General features: G+C 43.1%; 3 protein-coding genes across 3 annotated transcripts; all 3 read right to left on the bottom strand.

Annotated features, from left to right (window-relative positions):
• Nucleotides 1-218: 218 nt before the first annotated feature.
• Nucleotides 219-6,890, bottom strand: chga (chromogranin A; the record flags this gene model as incomplete). Its single annotated transcript, XM_079179969.1, has 8 exons — nt 219-961; nt 1,517-1,911; nt 2,694-3,011; nt 3,643-3,732; nt 3,827-3,895; nt 5,617-5,710; nt 6,514-6,563; nt 6,845-6,890. The coding sequence occupies 8 exons, from the start codon at nt 6,888-6,890 to the stop codon at nt 878-880; spliced, it is 1,146 nt and encodes a 381-aa protein (XP_079036095.1). The 3' UTR covers nt 219-877.
• A 3,315-nt stretch (nt 6,891-10,205) lies between these two features.
• On the bottom strand, nt 10,206-11,116 carry LOC306711714 (phospholipase B1, membrane-associated-like; the record flags this gene model as incomplete). Its single annotated transcript, XM_079180730.1, has 3 exons — nt 11,006-11,116; nt 10,684-10,755; nt 10,206-10,343 (listed from the first exon to the last, which is right to left on the bottom strand). Exons 1-3 carry the CDS (start codon nt 11,084-11,086, stop codon nt 10,206-10,208), a joined length of 291 nt encoding a protein of 96 aa, XP_079036856.1. The 5' UTR covers nt 11,087-11,116.
• Nucleotides 11,117-14,881: 3,765 nt separating this feature from the next.
• On the bottom strand, nt 14,882-24,976 carry LOC306711174 (protein sel-1 homolog 1-like). Its single transcript, XM_079179984.1, has 21 exons — nt 24,490-24,976; nt 24,311-24,348; nt 23,783-23,978; nt 21,326-21,493; nt 20,996-21,101; nt 20,535-20,697; nt 20,336-20,389; nt 20,186-20,245; nt 20,023-20,104; nt 19,734-19,888; nt 19,523-19,579; nt 19,360-19,428; nt 18,951-19,028; nt 18,660-18,722; nt 18,350-18,437; nt 18,033-18,181; nt 17,753-17,918; nt 17,509-17,583; nt 17,248-17,420; nt 17,002-17,130; nt 14,882-16,866 (listed from the first exon to the last, which is right to left on the bottom strand). The coding sequence occupies exons 1-21, from the start codon at nt 24,575-24,577 to the stop codon at nt 16,576-16,578; spliced, it is 2,448 nt and encodes an 815-aa protein (XP_079036110.1). The 5' UTR covers nt 24,578-24,976; the 3' UTR covers nt 14,882-16,575.
• Between the last annotated feature and the right edge of the window lie 338 nt (nt 24,977-25,314).

Below are 25,314 nucleotides of genomic sequence, written 5' to 3'. Positions count from 1 at the left end.
GTAATCTTAACCAGTTTCACTTATATTGTAATGAAAGTGATTCAAAACCCATCATTTGTACCAGTCAAACAATCCATTAAGATAACTACACAGGTGTAAATTAGTTATTACGCAGAGTTTATTGCATTAATCGTCTTATGCAAATATTCATTCCATTTTAGAGGCATTAAAATGATCTACCAAAACAGAGATTTCCAGTTAGTACATTTATTGGTTTTCTTACATAAATGAATTACAGTTCATTAATCTGCTAAAAATGTTCACTTATTGCCTTGGCTAGATTTGAGTCAACTGTATCTATTATAAGTAAGCATCTACGTCTTCTTCTACTGCTTCCCCAGAAGTAAGCAAGCAGCAAGAGCTTTGTACATGTATACATGCCGCTACTGTAAAACCTCACCTTGTTGGTGTGTGTGTGTGTGTGTTCCTGGATCTGCCTCAGCCGTTCACATAAATCAACAAGTTCAAATAATTTGAAAAGCAGGCGAGATACATTTGCAGAAAGAGAAAGATGAAAAATGAAAAAAAAACAAGCTGTCAACCTTCACTGACATGAAGGTTTTGCTTGACGGGGCCCTACTGTGTGTTCGGAATATCATATGCATGAGTTTGAATGAACTGAACTTGTGCATTTGTTTGTTTTTAGGATGCATGTCTATAGCTGCAATGTGCATCTACTGTATGCTAATCTATGTGAGGGACAGGATGTCACAAGGGAGGCTGCAGCAGTGGGCATCTTCTGGATAAAATAGCGAAAGATAATATCTCGTGGAAACGCTTTATCTGTGGATACCAGGCAGCTGGTAAGGCGGAGGAGGCAGAGGAGGCTGCAGTGTCAACTTATTTTTTTTTTTTTTCTTTTACCAATCTCTCTCTCTCAGCCTCGCCGCATCTCGTGGAGTTTCTGGGCAACGTTTTCGAGCTCTGACTCAATGGCTGCCAGGCTTTCAATCTCTGGCTCCTGCAAATATAATGAGAGGAGAACAAACACTTAGAGTGCAAACAATCATAAATATATATATATGAACAAGCTAAAAATATCTGGACACAATCACCTCCCGTGCATTGATGTTTTGGCTGTTAGCAAGACGTCATGACCAGCCTCACGGTTACATCAAACATGTAACAGTTTGTGGCCATTAAGGCTACCACAGTCTCAATAGCTTCCTCTGTGCAGGGGACATGTTCTATCTTTATGGGATTCAGGCTGCAGGAAGGATACGGCTTCATTATTATTTTAAGGTAGAAACACAGAAACCTTTTCAGTTTTGGGGCTTGAGCTAGTGAACCTGACAGCTCAGCGGTACAACAGGTACCGGTTAGCCTTGTTATGTAGAAAATAACACAATGCATGATGTCATTATTTAAAGGAATATACGACTTGGGAAATACATTTATTCGCTTTCTTGACAAAAGCTACGTGACAAGATTGAGATCACTCGCTGACACAATTGGTATCAATCGTCTCATCTAACTTGCAGGTAGAAAGCGAACTAACTTTCTATTCTCAGCTCACCTCTGACTTTGGGCCGGTGCTCCCCTCTTCCTCCGACCCCCTGCTCTCCTCTGGTCCCCCCCGAGCGATCATCTGCAGCTCCTTCTCCTCTGGACTCCTCTGCGCGTGTCTCTTCTTCATCTCTTCCTCTGTGGCCTCTTTCGAGTGGTGTGGCACTTCCTGCCGCGCCTCCGCTTTCTTCTTCATCTGCAACGCCTTGCCCCTCTTGCTCCATCGCTTATGGCTCACCTTACTCTCTCTCTTCGTCTCTCCTTCATCCTCCTCTTCCACCTCTTGTTTAGGGCTGTGTGAGAAATGTGCAGATCTCTTGTCTTTCTCCTCCTCATCTTCTTCAGCAAACGTCGTCTCTTTTGATTTGATTCTGGGTGCATCTCTCTTTTCACCAGATCCAGCACCTGGGAATGTGGAAAAATAAAGAATGAAGAAGAAGATATTTATGTGTTTTTTTTACTGAAACACCTACCGAGCCAGAAACTCTCCATCATTAGCAAGATTCCACTTATTGTAATGAAACATTTCTTGCCAGCTGGCAGCTTTGCACCCAGTACTGCTAGCTGTGCTTTATGGGAACCAACAGCGTGACTGTAGCATTCAGATGACTTGGCGAAGCATCCCTTTTATAGAATAGGTATTTCATAGTTCTTTGCCTTTTTTAGCGCAGAGAAAAATACTCTCTCTGTTAAAAAAAAAAGCGAAATCTTGATTGCAGTCTTGATCTAAGGATAGCTCTAATCATGCACACCAGCTCATTTGAATTCTGGGACATGGAGACATTTAATCACTTCGGTTGGTGTGCTGTCAGTGTGCCAGCCATGCTGTCCCCGCTCCCCTGTCAGGGGGCTGATTTCATCATGTAGATGGAAGCACTTCCATCAATCAGCCAGTCCTGTGGCGGCAGCGGATTTCATCTGCAAAGCTCTGCACTCTCCGTATCTTTGGTCGGCTTTAATACATATATTTGAATTAGCTTGGGTGTCATTTATTTCTTGAATTAGAATACATTTGACTTGACCGGGCACTTACAACATCAAGCTGTAATTCTGAATAATGCATGTTTTGCTGTAATGTTATTAGTTTCTTTCTATTTTTATTTTCCCTTTTTGCGTTTTAAAAATTGTAACTAAGATGAATTGCGATGAGAAATAGGCATGCATAAAGAAAGAGGATATCTACTTGCCTTTCTTATCCTTGATCACGTTTTCCTCCTCTGAATGAACTCTCTTCTCTTCATAATCTTCGTCTTCTTCTTCTTCCTCCCTCTTTGCAGCCTTGCCCTCACTCTGCTCATCCACAGGCGCAGACATGTGGCTTCCTGGACTCTCGTCGTGTTCCCTCTTCTCCTTCACCTCTTCAACAACGTCGTCGTCATCTTGTGACTCTCCATCTCCCAGGCTGTCATCCTTTTCTTCCTCTCCGTCTCCATTTCCTGTCCTTCTCTTCTGGGACAGGATGGATCGTTCACCTGGGCCTCCTAAAGCTTCCAACATGGATCGATCTGAAACCCAGGAGGGGTAGGAATTTAATTTACTCGAGAGCATTGATTTTCCTGTGATGTTAAAATAAGGTGCTCACACAAAAGCACAACAGTTTATTGATGGGGTCATTTAGTGCCGTGACTGGATTTGTGTGTTTTTGCTGAACGGAGTGGGTCATAATCTCAGATTTTAGTAATAAAATTGTGCACCATGTGATGCTTACATGTGTCTGGCTTTGTAACTTTCTCACCAAAGCCTCAAAGGGACTCAACAGAAAGGAGGTACTTATATTAGAACTGAACCAATAAGCTGATTATTAAGTTAATTTATATTGTTTTAAGTATCGTTTTTAATCACAAATGCCAAATATTTGATGGTTCCAGCCTCTCAAATATAAATGTTTGCTACTTTTCTTTGTTTTGTCTTATTATAAACTAAATCTTGTTCAGATAAAAAACTTGAAGAGTATATTTCATAGATTAACCGAGAAAATAATTGAAAGATTTATCAACAGCTGTTATTTGCACCATAACTAAGAAAAGCAGGTAAAGCTATCTGACGTAGATTTTCCTCAAATCGAAAGCGACTGAATGTCGTTGAACTGTGAGAAGAAGTAAACAGCATAACGATGCAGAAAAGTATGAATCTCACCAGCGACATCATCATCTGCAGCGTGAGGAGTTTGTGTGGTTGGTTCAGGCGCACCAGCGTCTCTCTGCTGCTGAGCTCTCTCCTGACGACCTGCAATCAAAAATGAGTCGGGCAAGCTTTTCACATGTAAACAAGCGCGCCCAGCACCCAAACAGACATCAGCTGTGTGTGACCCGTGACTCACCTTCAACAGCGATGTCCTGCAGCACCTTCAGAAAGTTGTGATGGCGCAGGATAGAAACCAGCCTGTCATCTGGGAAACACACACATTCAAATGAAGCAAATTAGTGGATAAACGTCTCAAGAACAAAAGAAAAGAACAGACAAACGGGCAGAAACAGAGGGTGAAACACAGGTATATGTCTTTGCCCCCTTCACTTTTTCAAAGGACTCAGCACATTTGCTTCAGCGGTTCGTCAGAGTTAATAGCCCTGAAATTTACTGCTTTCAAAGCAAGAGTACAATTAATCATTTGGCCCACAGAGACTCCCCCAGAGAATTAGAGCAGCAGTGAGCACTGGGCTTTCTGCTGACCCACAAACGGCACTGCATACTGTAACGCAGCAAGCACACCAGAGACAACTACTGTACTGTGCTCTGATATCAGTCTGCACTCTTTCTTCCTTTCTTTGACTTTGACTCCTCTGTTCTCTGCCTCTCCTCTCTTAACATCCCTCCGGTGGTGTACAGTTCTTCTCTCTCTCTCTCTCTGTAACAAACGCTCGGCGAGTAATGCTCCGATTGATTTAGATTTTTTTCAACGAGGACAGCGTGTAATACACTGGTTGTGTAACTGAATATTCTTTACTCGGTGCTCGTGACCTCGCTGCATATAACAGCAGGTTTTTTTTTTTTTACTCGGCAGCCATCGCATCAATATTAACCTTATGATGTGAGCATCATGCGCTCGATAAAAAAGGAGACTACGTATTGGCTCCTCCAGCGATGCCTGATTTGTTTCAGTCTCCACGATGATGATGATGATGATGATGATGATGATGATGATGATGATGATGATGATGATGAAAATATGGTCAAAGTAAAGCTGAACAACCTCATTTTTCGATCTGATTAAACAACTATAAAGAAGAAGCATTCACTGCAATCCTTGTAGGTTGCAGAATTTTTTAAATGATTGCATATTTAGTATTGATCAATTAATCAACACTATAATACATTAGAGCCTTTGATTAGAGCACAGACAGCAGCTTTGTGTCCGGTTGGAGAGGGCTGTCTGACTGCAAGGGTAAAGCAGTGAAAAATATTCTACATATAGTGTTCACTCAAACAAATATTGATTTTTTCTTTTTTTTAAAGGTGGCTGAAATATGTTTTGCTGACAGCAGTGCACTGATTTGCTCCTGGGGGCGTTCTGACCACCAGCTACTGTAGGCAATACACTGACTGGATGAGTACCTCATGCAACTACTTCAAAACATCCAGACTGAGTAATACAATATATATATATATATACTATCAATGTTGTAATACGAGACTAGATATTGGCTTTAAAGTTTTCTTTTCTCACAGTGATACAATGTTACGTTTTAGGTGAGACAACATTAAGAAAACCTTCTCAGTTTTCTGTCCTTCCAGTGCTCGACCTTCGTTAGAAGTTAATAAGTTTAATTTAAAGATTAATGGAAAATATTGAGAAAGGTGCAAAAGGAAACATTTGAACATTTAAGTTACTTCTCGGTCAACAACCAGGCCTCTTAAGATGATATCTTAAGATCCCACCACTGCCACATTCTAAAACTATTTGCTAATATTAACCACATTCATAAATACAATCCTAAATAACCAGGAACATAAGATGCTCAGTGACAAAGGAATGTGTGTTTTGTAAGTATTTTCTATTTGAGCTTTGTGTATTTTAATAAAGGCCAATTTTGGGGCCATATACTCATACCCCAAATCACGTTAACACAATCGAAATTGAGGTATTCCAACAAAAAATAGAGACTGACTCACCTGTCTTCAGTGTGACCAAACACTCCTCACTGACAGGCAAGGGGCGGGGCCTCGACAGCACATCTGCCAGCGCCTCCACAATGCATTTCATCACCTGCAGACACACAAAGTGCACAAAAATGACTGAAATTCTCATATTTTCTTGGATTGTGCCTATGACATCCAATAATGTTGTCATGAAAATTGTATGAATTGTCCACTTTGATGAGTCAGTGATATTCTGTACGCAGGTGATGCTACTGTAGATGAAGGATGTTCTGGTAAGACAAACGTCCTTGGTGAATCTACACAGCTTGAGAGAATTAAAATTCATCTGCTTCTCTTTGAATGCTGCTCTTGTGCTAACTCGCCCGCTAATTCAAAAGATGCGAAACTCTCAAGACGAGAGATCAAAATCATTTCAACTCCCATTGTGCTTTCAATGTCAAGCCACGTGCCTGAGGATTGTTCACTCATTTTTTCATCTGTTTTCAAAGCGTTACGACAGCCAGATCTTTGAGTGTTACTCAGTCTATTTTCACAACTCCTATCCCACTTTCACACATCACCCACATCTCCCCTTCACATTCTCCTCTCTCCCTCTCTCTCCCTCTCTCTCTCTCTCTCTATGTGAAATGGATCTGGCATTACCAAATCCTGGAGGTAAAGGCGCCGTTGCTCTCAGAATTGATTTGAACAAGGTCGTATATTGAGATTGCCCTGCAGTAGAGAAGGTACTCAAGTGATGAGTATTTATAACCACTGCCTGCCTTTTCAGTGTTGCAAGTAGAAGGACTAGTCACACTGTAACGAAGAAGCATTTGGTTTAGTAGCAGGTTATTGTATACTACTGCTACTTTTACAATAATAATAATACAAATATAGTGCAAATGGTGATAATAATGACAAAAGCTTTACCTTCACGTCCTCATTCTCCAGCTGACTGGGAGTCACTGGCAATGACAGAACTGCAAGAAAAGCAAGAAAAGACGCATCATCCTATCATGATCATTGTGTTCCTAATCCCCGAAGAGGTCGTGTTATTCTCACTGTCACCAAAACACCGGCCGTTTCATCAGGGGACTAAATGTGCCAAAAGGCGCAGGTGAATTCTTCCGCCGCAATTAAAGACGTGTGTGCCGCTGTCCTTGGTGCTGAACCCAGGCAGTCGCATCTCTAACGCAGGTTTCTCTCCACAAAACTCTACCTATAACATGGTGTCACTCAACTTCCACGAGGGTTTCCTTACCGCAGTTAGACAGTACTGTCAAAACGAAGAGTCCTCTCCCGATCATGTTCGGCAACGACGCGCAATAAAGCTCTCCAGCAATAGAAAGATAGCGAAGCTTATATCAGAAGGTGTGATTTTCACCCTTTTTTTTGGAGACAGTCGATGGATTCACGGACGCATCCTGAACTAAACTTAGTCGCCTTTCGGTATTTCTGGAGAGCTAAATGTCTTGCAGCAGCATCGGTGATCCCGGCAGCCTCCGTCCTCTCCGGTCTCTCCACCGACGCCGAGCCGCAACAGCGGCCGCTTTTATAGGAAGATGTGGAGAAAGGAAGTGACATCATCCTGAGGCAAATTGTTACTCTCGTACCTGATTACACCTCGATGGTTGTCAGGGCGTGTATCGGGTTAGAGTACACTATGGAAGTATTCACGTGCACCACTATGGAGTAGATTCAGGGATTGTATTTTTATTACAAATCCTTTGATCTCTTGGCTTTGGGTCTGTTCTGCAGTGACATAAAAGATACTGAAAATACATTTGTATAAGTGGAAAATCCGCCTTAAATCCGATCAAACAAGTGTCTGATTTTGAATACAGATGCACAGATTTCACGTCTTTGTCTCCATTATGTTGCGTTCCCGTCCAGGACAAAGCTCCACCGTCACACTGTATTTGCTGATCGTGTCTCTTTCTTGACTGAATGTGTTGCTGGGTGACGGTTTATTTATAATGATTGCCGTCATGGCTGTTATTGTGCTATACTCTGATCAGGTGGCTTGAATGGATTTTATTAAGACAAAGCAGCATTTATCCTTTCTTATTGAAGACTAGATGGGATAGGAATAACTATATAGCTAATAACTATAAATATGAGTTGATAAATACTTAATAAATGTATCTGATATGTGATGTAGAGCACTCCCAGATGTTTGGTCACTGACATGAGCATTTTAAAAGCGGTTATTGGTAGATTCCTTCTGGACAATCCATTACTGGACCATTAAAGATGTGTAGATTAAAATTGCAAATGCCTTTATATACTAAGGGTACAAAACATGGTTAAGTAACGCATGAATTAATGTAGGATGTGACATGATTTCCTGTCACTCACCATTAATAAATGACCAAATCCCTGTGATTTTATGGGATTCATTAACACCTAATTGATGTTGCATATTAATTCACAATTATTTCATACATTTATTTATTCAACTTGCTAAAATCAAAATGCTGCACGATCCAAAATACTTTGTTTGTGTTGCATTTAGAAGCTATTGGATGGCATTTGAGTATCTTTTATTTGATCCTTTTAATTAGTGTGTAGTACAGGGGAGAATGGTGCAGTAAAACCAAAAACATCAAACAAGGTGCCGATTGACAAATCAGGGCAGAATGATCAGACATGTTCAAGGACACATTACTGTAATAAAATGAGAAATAGAAAGCAATGGGTATGGATTTTGTGTCAGTAATCAGATCGGGACTTGTCATCATTACAATTGAATATTTTGACTGCTGGGTCAGACAGCAAATATAGATGTTTGCATCTGAAATGCTCTTTTTCTGTACAACTGGATCCAGAGACGGATTCCACCTGATTTGGAGGAAATATAAATAAATGTATGAAAGATTCTGCATTATTTTATCATGTAGTAAAGAGTGGGTTGGAACCGGTTATAGTGTCACCAAAGGGCCTACAGTAATTTCATTAAACTGAAATAAAACACAGGATGCAGAACTTGTATGTTTTATAGTGTCATCATATGAACGTGTGTCTATTAACAAACTCATTGTGAATACAACCAACCTATGTAACATCCTTAAATTAGTTTGCTCTCTTCCACCTCATAAGGGCTCAGATGTACACGAGCCAAAAACAGCAGACAAAGAGGTTTCCGAGATGTGGGTTGGACTGTTTGCCGTTTCAAATGTCCTACTGCACCGTCCACCGAGATCCCAAAGACCTCATTGTGCTTTCAGAGACACAATAAAAGGCCCATTTGCGTCAGCTCCATGTTTGTCCCGCATAAACCGGCGACGGCTTTGTTTAAACATGAAGAGGGGTTTTCGTTGAATGCAATAATAAGGTCATTATGACATCCAACGGCTACGAGGACTCATTGAAATTCAGCAGTAACATCCAAGAGAAACGGTAGAAAACGGGGGATACGGGAAATGTATATTTCAGATCCTAGAGTGTTTCCACATCCAGGTTAAGTGTTCACTGAATAAACACGTTAAAAACTCCCATTCAAAGTCCAAATGGTTTTGCCAGCATTATGTAAGGCATGTTTACCTGGACAACCATCCCACTCTGCCATAACTCGACCCTCCCATGCCGAGTACACACGGAATGGTTTTCATTTCCTTTCAAGAGCTCAAGTCAAAGTAACCTGAGCTGCGCTTAATATAGCCTCCACCTGCCCTCGTAATTGTACTAATTAAACAGAGTCAATACACAGTGTACTGTACACTCTTAACAAGACCATCCGGTAGCCTTTTACGATATTCAGAGTGTTTGTTCAGTGCGGTGGGTTACTTTGTCTCTTCTAGTGCTCAGCGCATAATAACGCAGCTCCCGGAGGACGGAGAGGTGAAAGTGGGCCAGCAGCAGCCTGGAGATCTGAGGAACAGACGTGTGACTAAACCGTCTCTGGTTTGAAAAGCTACAGCTTTCTGGCAACATTTACATTTGACAAATCCCTTCACATCTTTACATCTTTACCACTGAGCTGATTGGGGCCTCTGTGTGACTTGTGCATGCACGCTGCATGTTGCTGGAAGGGAGAATTTGAGCTCCGTCAGCCTCCCATGTAAATCTATTTAAATGCTGTGATTGATGGGATTTGTGACAATCTTTCTAAAGTCCGCCTGACAACACTGAACATAAAGCACTTTGTTAATATTAGAAAAGTTGAAATAAAGAAAAGGGTTCAGAAACACTTAAGAGACATTCACTTCAGTTTTGGGCAAAGTCAGATTAGTTTAATGTTTTATGTGTGGATGACACAAAAGTGTTACTTCATGCTTGGCTTCTTACAAAATCTGCAATTTACATTATAATAGAAGTCAAATTTAAAAGCAAAATAGAAAACTTTCTGCTACGAGCAGAAATCGTTTCATTCAAAGAAAGCTTCTCAGCAACAAGCACCTCCAACTGCCTCTAAAGAGGAAATATTCAGGCTGCAGGATTCCCCGTCACATTATTTACGGGGTTCGAGACCTTAAAACCACAGTCACTTCCTGTATCCTGCTTTTTGGGGCCACAGTTTCAGTGTCTCACAGGCTTCCCTTTGCAGGAGATCCACCGTATCACCTCAACAGAAACCCATGAAAGCAGAGGCACGCTTGTAAACCAGAGCATCCATGTGAAAGCTACATAAGTCCGAGACAAGCCAAACCCACAAGAAGCAGGAGCAGCAGGAAGACGGCTGCCTGTGACAGAGCGTCAGACTGCCGCGGAGGCTGACCTGACTTGGCTGCTATCGGTCGGGTGAAGATATACGGGTGTTCCTACAGAGGAGAGAGACATGGAGAATATGGGATGTTATAATCAACTTGAGCGGTGCATCTTAATGAATATCAATGATCATACTGTTCTTTAGTTACACATCATTGGGTGATGGAACAAAGTATCTATCTTAAGAAGGTTTCAAACTTCTGGAAAAAGTTTTAATTCTGCACGGAAATTAGTAGAATCAAGTCCTTGCAGCTATAGCTGTAGTTTATTGTCAAAAGTGACGGTTAGTTTCTTCTTGTTTAGTTTAGCGGTTTATCAAAAACTCCTGAAACGTAAAGACTCAGGTAACTGTTGCTCTGGTGTGTTAACACCATTGTCCTTTAGAGGCCTTACCCTGGGTGGACAGATGAGACTGATGGGGTCAGAGAAGCTGCTCACAATCATCTTTCCCCCCTCAGGCTGAAACTGTGAGCAGAAGACAGACGAGGAATAATTAATTTGTGGAAAAACATTTTTGCATATATAGAGCTTATTTAAAAAATACTGATTAAAAAAAAAGACTGTCCTTCATGTTCCTACGCTTGTGATCTACAGCTTCTTCCTACTAGATTACTCATTACACTGCGTCATTGTGTGACCGTCTACACGGCAGTGGGGCTGACTGTTGACCCTTGACCTCCTGTTCCATTTAATACAAGTGGGACTCAGTGTTCACCATGTTGTTCCACAGTCCCTTGGCCAGCTCCTCGTGCCCCTTGATGGTGAAGTGGAAGCAGTCGTGAGTGAAGAAGGTCATATCGATCTTCCCATTCTGCTCAGGGAGAAGAAAAACAAACAAACATACACGGGTGTAGATTTACTGATGGAGCGTCTTGTTGGCGAAACGTGACTTCTCTCACATTTTCGGGCCCGGTGTCAGCAAAGCCAAAAGCTACAAGCTGTCACACTCAGGACCTTAATGATTCAATCGTTACTGTGCAATGTTTCACACTGATTCATCTCCCGAGAGCAGACACCTCTGCCACGCTGATATTGTTATTGCCTTTGGAGTGAGACTAGATTACCGGGAGGCGGGGAGGGTCAGCGTGTTTCAGAAAGGGCTGAAGAACGACGGCGAAGTCGTCCCTGAAGAAGCGATCGCTGTACAGCAGCGACTCAAGTCTTTTCTGTGGACCGGAAGTAAAAATCAATGTATAGCAATCATGCAAATTACTTACAGAGAGTCATTAAACCAACATGAACTGTTTTGGGTCCATGTGCCACTTTGTACATTATGTTTGATTAGAAGATGCATTAAAAGGTTTCCCGTTATGGATGATAAGCACATTCTATAAATTGAGAAGTATAAACTGTACCTGGAAGTCCAGATTGACTTCGACCAGCTCTTGAAGCTCGGGGGACCTGGCTACTGGCTCGATCAGGCACGAGCAGAACGATCTACATCAGAGTGAAAACCAAAAGAAGCATCAGACGAATGTGAAAACGGCCTCTTTGTATCAAACTCCGCAGAGCGACGGTGAAACATCACATAACAATAAACGAATCACATAACATTGAGCGGAGGGGGAACTTTAAGGCTCACATAAACGTTAATGTTCAGAATGAGCTGCTCACCTTTGGAGCAGGCACCCCGGGGTGGGCTTCTGCACCTCCCTCAGAGTCTGCATGGGAAGTACCTGAACGATGTTAACGATCATACGAGGAACCTGAAGCACAACATGGAGAGGGCTGCGGTGAATTCCAGCACCACACTGAAACCTCACTAATACCAAATACGCTTTGTTTCCTTTTCCCCCCCTTTACCTCATTCATGAGCATTTCCAAGGAGACGGTGATATAGTGAATGAAGTTATCCACTGAAAATAGAGCCTAGAGAGAAGACGGACACTCTGCAGAGATTAGTGACATATTTGTAGTTCTGCAAAAAAAGATTTGAAGAAAGAAAAAAAAGTCAGACCTTATCTTTGCAGTAATCACAGATGTCATTCATGCCCATGAGAATGGTCAAAAGCTTCCAGTCTTCTTCAAAGTTCAGACCCTAAAGAGAGAGACAACAAAGAGTCAAAATGTGGTGCATACAAACAGGTTCAGGTACAGCATCTTAATGCAGGATATCTCAGTTTTCCTTCTGTTGAGCTTCAATAACCAGATCTGTACCTCATAACCTCTCAGTGTGTCGATCAAATGTCTCGTCTGGCTGGGGAGGTTGCTAGAAAGGCCGAACAACAACGTAGGTCTTTAGACGCATCGCGATAAATAACTAATAACACTTAAAACTGTTTGTGTCACACTGTTGAGTCATTACAAGGTGTTGTGTCCAGTCACAGCCAGGTTGAAGCCCGTTTCACTGATATGGGACTGCATCCCGTGAACCGTCTTGCCGGGAGCAGCGCCAAGCAGGTTGGGATTGAACAGCTTGATGATGTCTACAAATCACAGTGAAAAGATGATGTACTGTGTTTTTAGTTTTCTTCAGCCGAGCGAGGTTTATATGGAACATAATGCAACACAATAATGAGATATCATCGGCGATTAAAACATCTTACTTGCCAAAGTAATGACATGCTGAAATGACCCATAGCCTCCGATGCTGCAAGACGGAGAGATGTCAAATTAGTACCAAATCTAATTATGTTTATTAAAAAAATGAAAATCCAATCATCTCAAAGAGTCTGATGAACAAATTCCATCTCACACATCAAAACACGTTTGAAGATTGGACATCATTTTGAAACATAACGAAGGTATGCACATGAATATTTATGATATCACATGCTGGCTACATGCAGGACCTCTACAGCAAGGTTATTATCCGTGCAAGAGATCCATTACAGATTTCACACGCGGTCTCTGTCACCTCCACGACACGTGACGAAACTCAATGGGAATCCCGAGGACAGTGGTGGCGTTGGCGCCGATGGCCGTCTGAAAAGGAACGACACAACATCTGAGGAAAATATGATCAGGACAAAATCTAAAATTAAGAAATCTTATGTGTTTGTTTTGAGGAGGTGATTGTACAACCAATGCATTTCTGTTACTGTCTACTGCATTTTAAGGAGGTCTTGTATGTTATAATAGGGATTTTTTGCTTTTAAAAAGCCCCCAAAACTACCTGAGAACAGTAATAACAAGTAATCTGGTTAGACTATTGTCTCAACAACATGTAGTCATCTGGATTTTAATTGCATATCTATTATACTATATCACCATTAGGCCTACAACTGAAGAATAAGAAAATAGCACCTACTGTCAGTGAATCCCCCAAAGCAGCGATGACTTTAATATCTGCCGCCTTCACAAATTCAACTACACCAAAGGGTGAAAGGAGAGATGGAGATGAAAGAGAATACGTTAGAATACTCTACAGTTCCAACACTCGGGTGAGAGATGTGTGATGGACGCTACCTTGACAGACCTGAGGAGGGGACAGAGGGAGAAGGACTCATGTCTGGACACTGGAACACAGGATGTTTGAAGCTCACCGGGCGAGTTTTCTCCGGAAACTCCTGAGAAAGAAGAGAGAGAGAGAGAGACACCTCATCACTGTCGGGACTAAACATGTTAAATCCATTATTTTCAGGTACAGATGGAATGTGTCCCATGAGGCAGTTAATCTCTCTTTATACATCTTGTTGTCCTTTTCACTCATTGACCCTTTAGTCTGACATAGCTTTGCTTATTGTGCACATACCCATGATGGTCTGTGTGCTGTACTAGGATCAGTTGTCGTCCCGTGGTAACCTGCCTCTTATTTTAAAAGTAGGTTATTTATTGTTATATACTCGTGTTGTTTTTGTAGTTTTCATTTTGGTCAAAGTCTGCTTGTTTAAATGAGCAATATTTAAATCAAGAGGTTTCTTTTTTTTATTTTTAAATATTATCTTGTGTCTAACAATGACAGTATTTTAATGTTCAGTGCTGAAGCCGGGTGTACACAGTACCTTGTTGAGAGCCTCCTTGCTGTAGTGTCGTATCCCCTCCTCATACTCCCACCACCAGCTGTTGCCTTCAAGAGGATTATTACTAAAGTGTCCACCTGAAACTTTTCAATTGGCCCAAAAAGACACTTCTTAGCATGTGTTATTCGATACAAACGACATTCAGAGCAAAATAATAGGCTTTAAAAATTCAATTATATACATGCTTTTTGTCATCATATCCTGATATTATGCCCACCATAAACAATCTGTCTAAAACAGGCCCCGTTTCAGAGGCTGCTGTGACAGTAACTACAGGCACACAGCCTCACGTGTGCTGGTTCTAGCACTTACCTTTGACAGAGCAGGACGTGAGCAGACATGTTGCCACAGCGATCCAAAGCCGCTCCATAGTAGTGCGTGCGGGGCCGGTCAATGGGTCGCCCCTGCAGCCTGCACAATGTGATGCTCGGCTTTACAGCACGGTCACTTTGTCTCTCTCCCCCCCCTAAAGCCAGGTGACGACCCGCAGGTCCAGTGAGAGCCATTCAATCAACGTCAGCAACACAACACCTCGTAACAATAGCAGAGTTCAGATAGTCTACGTTACAAGGTCCGTAAGTTACAAATAACACCACGACGAAGAAAACATTCAGAACCACCAGTAAATATCCATATATCATTTATTAATTTCTTTATAAACTTGTATTTGCGATGGTAAAAATGCAGTCTTCTCGACATTCTTGACCAGCGTTTCATTTTAGACAGATTGTGAGTTGTGTCGACGTGTGAATGCAGTTTGGAGTCGTTTCTGATCGTCCTTTTTCACTTCATGCAGGCGAATCGTCAAGATTCTCAAGAACAACAAGCACATACTGTGGGAGCTGAACACATGGACTTTAGGAGAGAAAAGAAAAAAAGAGAAATGCATGTGTTTAAAAAAAAGGTTTCTAATTTAGTTTTGATGAATACTGTATGGCCTCACCGTGGCCTCATTTCTCAGATTTAGGTCCATCTTAGCTGAAAAGTGTTGGCAGAGCTCCAGCGAGGACTTTTGGTGAGGGGGCGAAAAGAAATCTCACAACAGCTGAAGTTGTATAACCAAACACACACACGCACACACACACACACACACAACTCATCCACTTCCTGTAATGTAGAAACAATCGAGAGTTTGAGGCGCTGCTATCTTTAAGGCTGCTCCAATTTGTGCCTCAGCTAACTCGAGGCTTAATGAACTAAGAGAGAAAGGCGGATGTGGGATGAACTACTGAGCTACCAACCACTAGAATGAAACCAAAGCCCCCGTCGATGGAAACACATCACACCAACGTACAGTACATCTTCAAAATCTGTTCTCCGTGTCCTTTCACTGGACTGTACACATCGTACACATCAGTTCTTCTCTTTAGATTGTTTGTGCTCGGGGAGTGAAAGAAGCGTCTGTATGATTTTTTTGAGGATGTGCATCACAGATGAGGACTCTTTTTGACAGCTTAGTGACTTCAGCAGCTTCTCATCCTTTGCGTCTGCCGTGTTGAGAACATAACAAGGTGTGAGCTCAAGATTAAATGATGCATCCGGCAGAGCTTTTCTATTGGTTATAGTGAACTGCTCAACAGGTTTCCTGTTCTCGTACTAAGTGAGGACAGATTTAGCACTGTTACTAACGTTGAATTAATCTCTCAGTGAATCGCAGGTACGAAAAAGTACCGACTCAACATATCACCCAAACAAGTAACTAATTAATGCAAAAATGAATGTAAAATTTGTTCAGTCAATTATCTGAAAAAAGGGCCTAAAATTAAAGTCAAAATGAGAGAAAACATGCAAAAACATGACTCTTTTTTTTTACCAACTAGCAAATAAAATGATTCGAATTCACATTTTCCTGCCTGTTATTTTTCTAAATTAGGATTGAGGCAGAGTGTGATGTTCTCAAAAAAGGGAAAGTAAGAAGACACTAATGCACATTTTAGATTAGTCTGCCTTTGATCGGGGAAACCAAAAAGATGTTTTTTTTTTTGTTCCACGGTGAGGACACGGGTGCTTCTGGCAGTATCCTGAGTCACAGACTAGCAGGTCCCAAGTCTGTGTTAGCCTCTCAACGCTCTGATCTGTAGCATTGTCCATAAACACCCCCCACTGTCTCTCTTCAGCACAGGACCAGCGCATTTTAAATGGAGGAAGGGAGTCCGTCAGGCTGCACAGTTCAGCAGCCATCTTAAGTCGTCTTTTAGCGCGTGGAGTGAGAGAGGCGCTCAGACTGGCAGGTATTCAGCTAGTAAGCACCAGCTGCTCCGCGGGGCGGGCTGGCAGAGCCTCCTGTCTGTCTTTCACTGCCCTCGCTCCGTCTGGCCGCCTCTCACTGCTGCTCCTCCTCCTCCTCCTCGTCCTCCTGGGCCGGGGCCGGGCCCTGGGCCGGCGTTTCTTCCTGAGCCTGGGGCTCGGCCTCGGCTTGCGACTGTTCCTGAGGTGGTCTGGGTGGGGGCGCTGGAGCTGGGACAGGTGGTCGAGGGGGAACTATGATTTGGTGCTGGCGCTGCCGGTAGGCGACGACTGTGCCGAGCAGCAGGGCGATGACGGTCATGAGGTAGAGGTCCCACTCCGGGCCGAGCAGCTGGTCCAGGTCCACCTGAGTAACCAGCTCCTTTAACTGACAGGAGACAAAAGATTCATTTCAGTTCCCTCTGATGAAGTAGCTTCTTAACTTGGTTGAATTACAATTCCTTCTATTTCAAAAGCCAAATTGTCACCGGTCCAGCTTTAGAATGTAAGATGATGTACTCACATTAAAATCCTGCAGGTACTGCAGAGTGTAAACCAGGCCCAGCTTGCACAGGGCCAAGAAAACTGGAACCTGGGCATCCGGACTGGCTTCAGCGGCCATGTCGTAGAAACGCTTCGCTAGATGGATGTCCTGCGGTGGCACATGAAACAAATCTCAGTCCAATGAATACATTAACGGCACTCAGCATGAATCAATGTGACTGAGTGGATACGAGTGAAGCATTAAAAGCAAGCTGGTGTTTCCCACCTGTTTGATGCCCAGGCCTTTCTCATGCATGTAGCCCAGGTTAAACATGGCCTGGGCGCTGTGCTGCTGCTCGGATGCCAGTCGGTAGTGGATGACGGCCGTCTCGTAGTCCACATCTGTCCCGTAGCCGTAGAAGTGGTAGTCCCCTAGTTTGATCCTTGCCACAGTGTAACCTGGGAAATGATGATTATATGCATAAACTCTCATTCAACTGCTTTTCTTTGTGTAAACCAATCACAGAGAGTGTGTGTGTGGACTCACCTTGTGCTGCAGCTCTTGTCCAGTGGAGCAAAGCGCGAGGGTAGGTCTCATTCTCAGTGAAGATCCTCGCTCCTTCTGTTTGTAACAATCCGTACAAAGAAAACAGTCAAAAAGGGGAGAATGTTGCTTCTCCCAAAGATGGTGGTTTGTCAATACCTTTGGGACATTTGCATAATACAACGCAATTGCATTTTAACCGTATGTGCTTTTCACTTGATGATACTGATGCCACGGTGTCTCTTACTCTGGTCCAGGATGAAGGCCACGTTGCTCTGGGCCACCTCGTAGCCCTGCTCAGCCAGCAGCAGATACTGGACCAGCGCCGCATCAGACTCGCCCTCCTTAAAGCTGCCGTAGGCCGACATGAGTCGCTCCGACCAGCGACCGCGTTCGCACACGTTCTTGAACAGCTTGCAACCGAGATACAGACACACACCATTAGCCGGGTCTACTGTATGCAACAGTGAAACATAATGACGTCACAACCCAACAGAGACTAGAGCTGCAGCTCCGGGGTGCCTCACCTCCACAGCGGTGTGGCAGGAGCGCATCACACCGGTACCAGTGGCATGCATCTGGGCCAAGTTGTAGAAGGCCAGGATGTGGCCTGCTTGTGAGGCCAGGTTGAAGAATTTGAGCGCCTGCTTGTAGTCACGCTTTACACCGATGCCATCTGAGGAACGACGGGAAGGAGAGAAAGAAAAGCAGTCAATCAAATGGAGGCGAAAAGAAGTATTATAGTTAACAAGGAAAAGGGAAAAACCTGACAGGAGGCCATGACACACTGTGTACCACAAACACACACCATGCACAGACACACAGACTCGGCTCCATCACTCACTGTAGTACATGGTGCCCAGCTGGAGCTGTCCGTCCACCCAGCCCTGCTCCGCTGCCTTCTGGAAGTACTTCAGTGCCAGCTCATAGTTCTGAAGACACAAAATCAAACAACTTTCAAACGGCCGCTCTGATTTCAGCCCGAGGGACGCTCTGGTGGCTTGCATACCAAACACCTTTTTTTAACATTATTCCTATTTGCCTGAATCTGAAACTGCCAGATTTGCACCACAGAGTAAGCTGGAAATTAAAAGTTTTGAGAGAGTGCATCTTAAATGTAGACACATAGTTAGAAATATGTAAAGGTTTCTTACCACTGGGACACCTCTCCCATATAGGTAGGCCATGCCGAGGCCACTCTGTCCCACTGGATTACCCTGGATTAAAACAAGCAACACGTAAATGAAAAGCACTGCTTCAAAGCAACTCAACAACTAAATAACGCAGGTCAGCTCTGAGGTACAAGTGTGCAGAGTAACAGCTGTTCCTCTCCAGAGGTATTAGGACTGCTGCTTTCTCTTAAAAGAATAACTGATGTGATGAATGCTCATACAAACCCAGTTCAGAGAGCGATAACAGACATGAGGCGACAGCTTCGTCCTTACCAAGTCAGAGGCCTTCTTAAAGTACTGCAGGGCTGTGTCGTTGTTCTGAGGGAGATACTCGCTGCCTTCTGAGTACATCTAAAGGACAGAAGGAGTGAAATCAAAAACTTGATGCACCGCCGAAAATATCAATGCACCGCACCGCCCTCGGTTAGAACAGTAATGCCAAATACTTGGCCTTTTTTATTTTGGATTCAATTTAGAACAGCTCTCCAACTCTCTGACTGCTTCCCCCTCAAGTTGTCACACAGTACGGGCGACATATTTATAATGTTTACAAATAGAGAAGTGAAACAGGGACAATGTCAAGCAAGCTTGTCAGTGTAATAAAACAGACTATTACAAACAAACAGATCTCTTTCCCACAGGCTAATAGAGAGACAAAGGTCACCACAGGCGTCTCACCCACCTTGCCGAGGAAAGCCATAGCGTGTGTATTCCCTGCGTTTGCCGCCTGGGTGAAGTAGTCATACGCCCTCTGTTGGATAGGAGCATAAGAAACACATTTAATGGTGCAAAAACAAAAAGGAAAAATACTGAAAAAAAATCCATCTTTGAACGAAGAAAGTCACCTGATGATTCTGTTCTACTCCACGTCCTCCATGCAGGTGTAGCTGACCTAATCCCACCTATCAGCGGAGACAAGGAACCTTATTCACTTCACATATTTACTATTATGTAGTAATGTAGATATTTGCATACAAAGTGAATAGTGTTGGACAAATCACAAGAAACTGTGATTATGACCATTGTCAACTGCTGCTTTGGAGGACATTAGTTTACCTGAGCTTGAACATCTCCTTTCTCAGCCAGAAACTGATAGTACTGGATCAAGTCCTCCTCCAGCATCCCACTGGTAGATCCCGGGTTCTCCACCTCATCCAGCAGCCTGATCCTCTGCACCGCCGAGCCCCCGGTCAGGGACACATCGTTGGCCACTGGAAGATGGTGGCAGAGAGGAAAGTGGAGAAAAAAGAAACCAGATGGAAGAGAAAGAGAGTTTTGATCAGGTTATTTGCATAAGAACAACCAGACAGTTCACACTTGAATATCGTATTAAAGGAATGCTCACCTTGATTTGCAACAAGTCTGTAGTGTGTCAGTGCTGACTCACAGCTCTGGGGAACACCCACACCGCCCCAGTATCTGTATCCCTAATGAAACAAGAGGAAATGTTTTAATGCACGTTAAGAAATAACGGGACTGCAAACTGCTCTACTGACAAATCAACTCACCAGGATCATATGAGCAACCGAGTTTCCCCCCAGTGCGCCAAAGGTGTAGTAAACCAGGGCCTGACGAACACAGAACGCAGGTAAGATGGGAACAATTGTTGGAAAAAGAGACAGACATTATTTTATTCAGTACAGAACATAAAGAAATACCTTAGCCTGACTCGAGTTAACTCCAAGTCCTGCTGCGTACAGAAAGCCAAGAGCCTACGAGAAAAGAAAACAAAGCAATTACAGCGTTACACAACTGACTCTCCGAGCACAAATAATAGCTCGATAAGATCTCTCATCCAAATGGCTTTTCTCCACTTTACTTCGGGGACTCATTAACATTTTCGGTTGAGCTCTTTACCGTCTGAGCTTTAGGCGAGCCCTCAATGGCAAGCTTCTCAAACATGTCTTTGGCCTTGGTCACGTTCTGGCTCATGTAGTCCCCAAACAGCATGGCATACGCCACCTTCTCCATGGCTTTCTGGTGGCCTTGCTCTGCTACTTTCAGCAGCTTTTCGTACAATCTGAAAGTGTGGTTTTGTTTGAACAAAAAAAAAAAAAAAAAAAAGGTGCCGTGAGTGAAGTCAGATTGACACAGACGAATAACGAATAAAAATGATGTGCACATAACAAACAGTAGTGACATGACATCTAAAGCAAATAAAGGATGTGCTAATACAAGTCATGTGGTAATAAAGCACACGTAAAACAGTCATAGCCACATTTACAAATCCGATTATGTTGACTGCTTCAGGCCACATAATAGGATGATGAAGCAGGTTGATGAAAACCACTGGAATAAATCGGCAGGTAGAAACTCACTCTTTCCTCTGGGTCCTCCTGGTGGTGGCATTGAGCATGCGCAGGACCGTCTGATACTGCTCCTCAGCCTCCTCGGCCTGCAGCCTCTGCTGTGCCTGCTCCTCCGCTAAGGGAAAGAGGAGGAGAAGCCAATGAACATACAGATGGAAACCAAAAACTTTGGCAGCAGAGGGGAGGAAGTAATTCTTGAAATGAAAATGTGATGTGCTGTCATGGTGGTTTCCATCATCAGTAGCTGAACATTAGATCTGTATTCAAGCTTCAAAACCGGACACCAAAAGTAGTTATACATTTGTCACATTTGCTTTGACAGCCGAGTTGAAGACTTACTCTCACAGAAACCCCACTTCTTCTCCTGGTCGTAGTCATAGATTGTGGCGCACCACAGCCGTCCATCCCCCCGTCCATCAGTGGTACAGTCCGAGTACTCCTTCCCCTGGAAGAGGAAGGGGAAGATGCAGGGCTCTCCATGGGCTGTGCCTCCATTCACCACAGGAACTGTAATAACAAATATAGTTATGATATTAGACAAAAAGACAACTGAATATGGAATAATAATGCAAAATGTATAAAAACCTCCTTGTGGGATAGAGCAGAGACACTTAGAATGAGCCGTTCATATCTACATAGGGAGCAGGTCCTCTTCACGGAGCCGCCATGTTTCTACAGTAGCCCGAAACGGACAAACCAAACACCGGCTTAAGCAAGAGCCTGAACTACCTGAAGGCCACCGTAGCTCTCCAACGTGCTTATGAAACTGCCGTTTACGAAAGCTGCTGAATGTAAAAACGTGGCACCGCCACCCGCCGTGTGACTTCAGTGGCTCCTAATGTAGCGTTATTACGGTAAAGATGGACTCCGAGCAAAGTGAACAGCGTTACAATGCGTGACTATGGTTTTGCAGTCAGTGGCAGTCTTGGAAAGGGAGGAGTGAGCGGAGGGGTATTTAGTTAAATGTAATCAGCAAACACATCGGTAGACTGACTGTGAGTGATGCTTTTCTTACACATGTACAATAATTAGCATTATCAGGAATGTAAGGAGGATATTGCCCCTGCCTCGAGCTCACAACATGGCCACCATCTCACAATGTACAGTAGCCAATATGTTTACATCACTAGTTTGTGTGCATCACCTGGTGGCTACTGCTCCTCCCAGCTTGCATGAGAGCAGGATCTGAATTCATCCCTAACTTGTATAGAAATGTCAATCAAGTCCTGTAACTGTGTGAGATATAAAGTAATTCAGTAAAAAGATTTTGCGCAGAGCTTTTGCAGGAGTATGAGGACAATAATCTTGGCAAATGTTGGAATGATTCAGGGAGCAGGAGTTCTTTGTTACATCTGTTGTGGAAATGCCAAGAAGCACACATTGTTTGGGGTCGAAGGTAGTTTCTGTTATGAATGAAATGCTACATGCAAATCTCCCAGTTTGTCCTGCGGTTTGCTCATTTCCTACAAACCGTCTTTTCATGCTGGGACGCACTGGTAAGTGTGCAATGCTTCCTGCTTTGCGATAAATAACTAGTTGGAGGATTATCTAGATGTGTTATGAGCAGCAGCCGTTCTGCTCCAAATATCTGTAACAAAGTCCCAGAAAGCTGCAGGTCTGCTGAGACCCTCAGCTCCTTTAAATCAAGATTGAAGACTTTTGTTTGCTGCTGCCTTTAATTGAACCATATTCAAGGATATTAAGCAATTCCCTGCATTTCACTTCTTACACTGCTTTTCAGTGTTTTAATGACCGTTTATAATGTTTCATGCTTGGAACATGCTTATGAACTTCTTAGAAACACGCTATGAAACATAACCTTTACTGTATCATCTCATCAATATACTCTCTCTCCTCCATTTTGTGTCTGTTCGTGATATTTTGTCGAGATTGTAAATACAAATCTTTTGTTTTTTTAAAAACATAAAAATTAGTAAAAATCCATCTTCATACAAACTTAATGTTATACTGCAGGGAAATGACTAACAATCCCCAAGTAATATGATGTAACCGGCTGCAAGAGGAGCCACAGGTGCAGGGAGCTGCTCTTTTCTCATGGGGGTTTAAGCGCTGCCCTGAAACCACAAACGTCTTTGCTCGGAGTCAGCAATACTGAAAACAGGTCAACATGTCGAGACTTAACGAAAGTCACGAAATAAGACCGGACAGTCTTCGTTCTCAAAAACAGATGTGAAAACCTCACGGCATTGAGGAGTCAGTAAAGCCACCGACTTTAGCTGTGATTGTAACTCAGAAGGAATTAAACTCTAGAATTTCCAACATGAAAGCGGTTTAATGGTTCAGGATTGTCAGCCGTTGTATTTGAAACTGCATCAACCTCAGATCTCACTTCCTTACGAGGTCATCATCCGATGCCCAGTGGCTCACCAAAACTTCTTAACACAGCCATGTGAAGCCTTACAGGATAGACAACGGATATAACCAGCTGTCATTCATCATGATCACGATATTTTAGGGCGACTGCTTGAGCCAGTGTTTCTAGCTATTCCTCTACTGCATCCATTTCTGGCTATGATTGGACAATCAAACCCACTCTGCTCAAAAGTCAGTGTGCTACCACCAGCTCATGATCTTTGTCCCACACAGACGTTTGAAGACACATACACAAGCCAAGACAACAAATACAGGCCAGAAAACGCAGAGCAGAACTCGATTCATGACATCAAATACAACAATAAGACGTGTTTAAGTACCCGAGGGCCTACTCTAAGTTAACATGCATTTCTTTTTCGTGTTTACGGCTCACCGCTTGAGCTCGAATGTGAGTTACCTTACCCTCTTTAGGTTTCTCTTGGACTGGCGGAGGCTGCTCAGGCAGGTCCTCCTTCTCCTCTCCCTCCAGTCCCTCCGCCGGTGACTGTTTCTCCTCCTCCGGCTGGGAGACTTCATGACCCGAGGTCACAGAGGCACTGGCCACGATTTCGGAGGTCAAACGGACGTCTTCCTCTTCAGACTCCGGATCATGGTAAGACTGGAGGGACGATCAAGAAGTTAATGTAAAGTAACAGAATCATACTGCATATTAAAATAGGTTGGATACAATTGGATAAGGCAAAAGCTATGCACGGCTATGTAACAGAATTATTTGTAAACAGATGTGGCTTTGTGATTTTTATGGATCATCCTGCAACACTGTTGTCTCCTCACTATTTCTTTTAGAAGTACAAGAGAATATAAGCTTTTTGTTTGGTAGCAGATGACAACCCTCTGCTGCCCATCACATGCACATTTCTAACAGATATCAAGTCATTCGTCCTCAGGTTCTTAACTCAAAGACCAACATCAAATGGCTTCATGGCGTACCTTTAGCTCTGGTCCGTCATTCCCATGCTGCTCTTCATCTGAAAGGTATTAATACGGCAGAGGAGTAAACACAGTGTAAACTTGAGATGAAAGCTGTTAGCTAAATATATAACAGCTTGCAACGGTTTCAGAAACGTAACGTCAGACGCAGGTATTAGCCAGTTGTATATCATACTTACCAGCTGTTATTTCTTTGACGAAGACTATCAGCAGGATGGTCCAAATATATATCGTTCTTGCATTTTTGGGACACCTTTTATAGCCCATTGTTGTTGATGTTGACAAGCTAACAATCTGCTAGCTGTAGCTGCTGCTATTTCTATCGCCAAACATTCGGTTACAGTTGAGTCACACTGCGATATGTAGCATAAATAAACTCACACACACGCTCAATTTTAGCTGCTGTAGCTGTAGAACAAGCTAAGCTACGTTAGCAGAGTAGTACCTGGCTGAATGACGTTTAACGTCAGCTAGCTAACAAGCTAACACAGCCACACAAACGACCAACCAAATAGCGCAATATTTGCAAGAGACGCAACTCCTCGGTCTCAAAAAAATGGTTGACCAGTACCTCTCGGTACTCCAAAACATCCGAGTTTAATAGCGACACGCAAAAGCTTTAACCTTTGAATTATATTAACCAGATACTACTTAGCTGTCCATGTTAAGCCCCTACTACTGATCGACACTTCCTATTCTCGCAGTTCGACCAATCACATCGCGTTTAGTTTGACAGTAGCCAATGAGCGCACAGCAAAGATGTGTCAGCCAATCAGGTGCGTACACAATTATGTTTCCAGTTGATGGGCTGGTCCCATACAGTCTATGGTTTGTCCACGACACCACAACACGCTATGAAGATAGTCCTCATATATACGGAAGAGGCGGTTGTGTTATTAGTATAAATACGAAATATAGAAGTTTAACAATTTATATAGATAAAGAAGATGATGTGGCCGTATATCAAATGTGTATGTCTTGCCAGGACGTCCAATAATTATGCA

The sequence above is a fragment of the Pholis gunnellus genome (genome assembly GCF_910591455.1).
Source record: "Pholis gunnellus genome assembly, chromosome: 19".
NCBI lineage: Eukaryota > Metazoa > Chordata > Actinopteri > Perciformes > Pholidae > Pholis > Pholis gunnellus.
The sequence above is the reverse complement of the archived record's forward strand: the minus strand, read 5'-3'. Positions and strand labels throughout refer to the sequence as shown.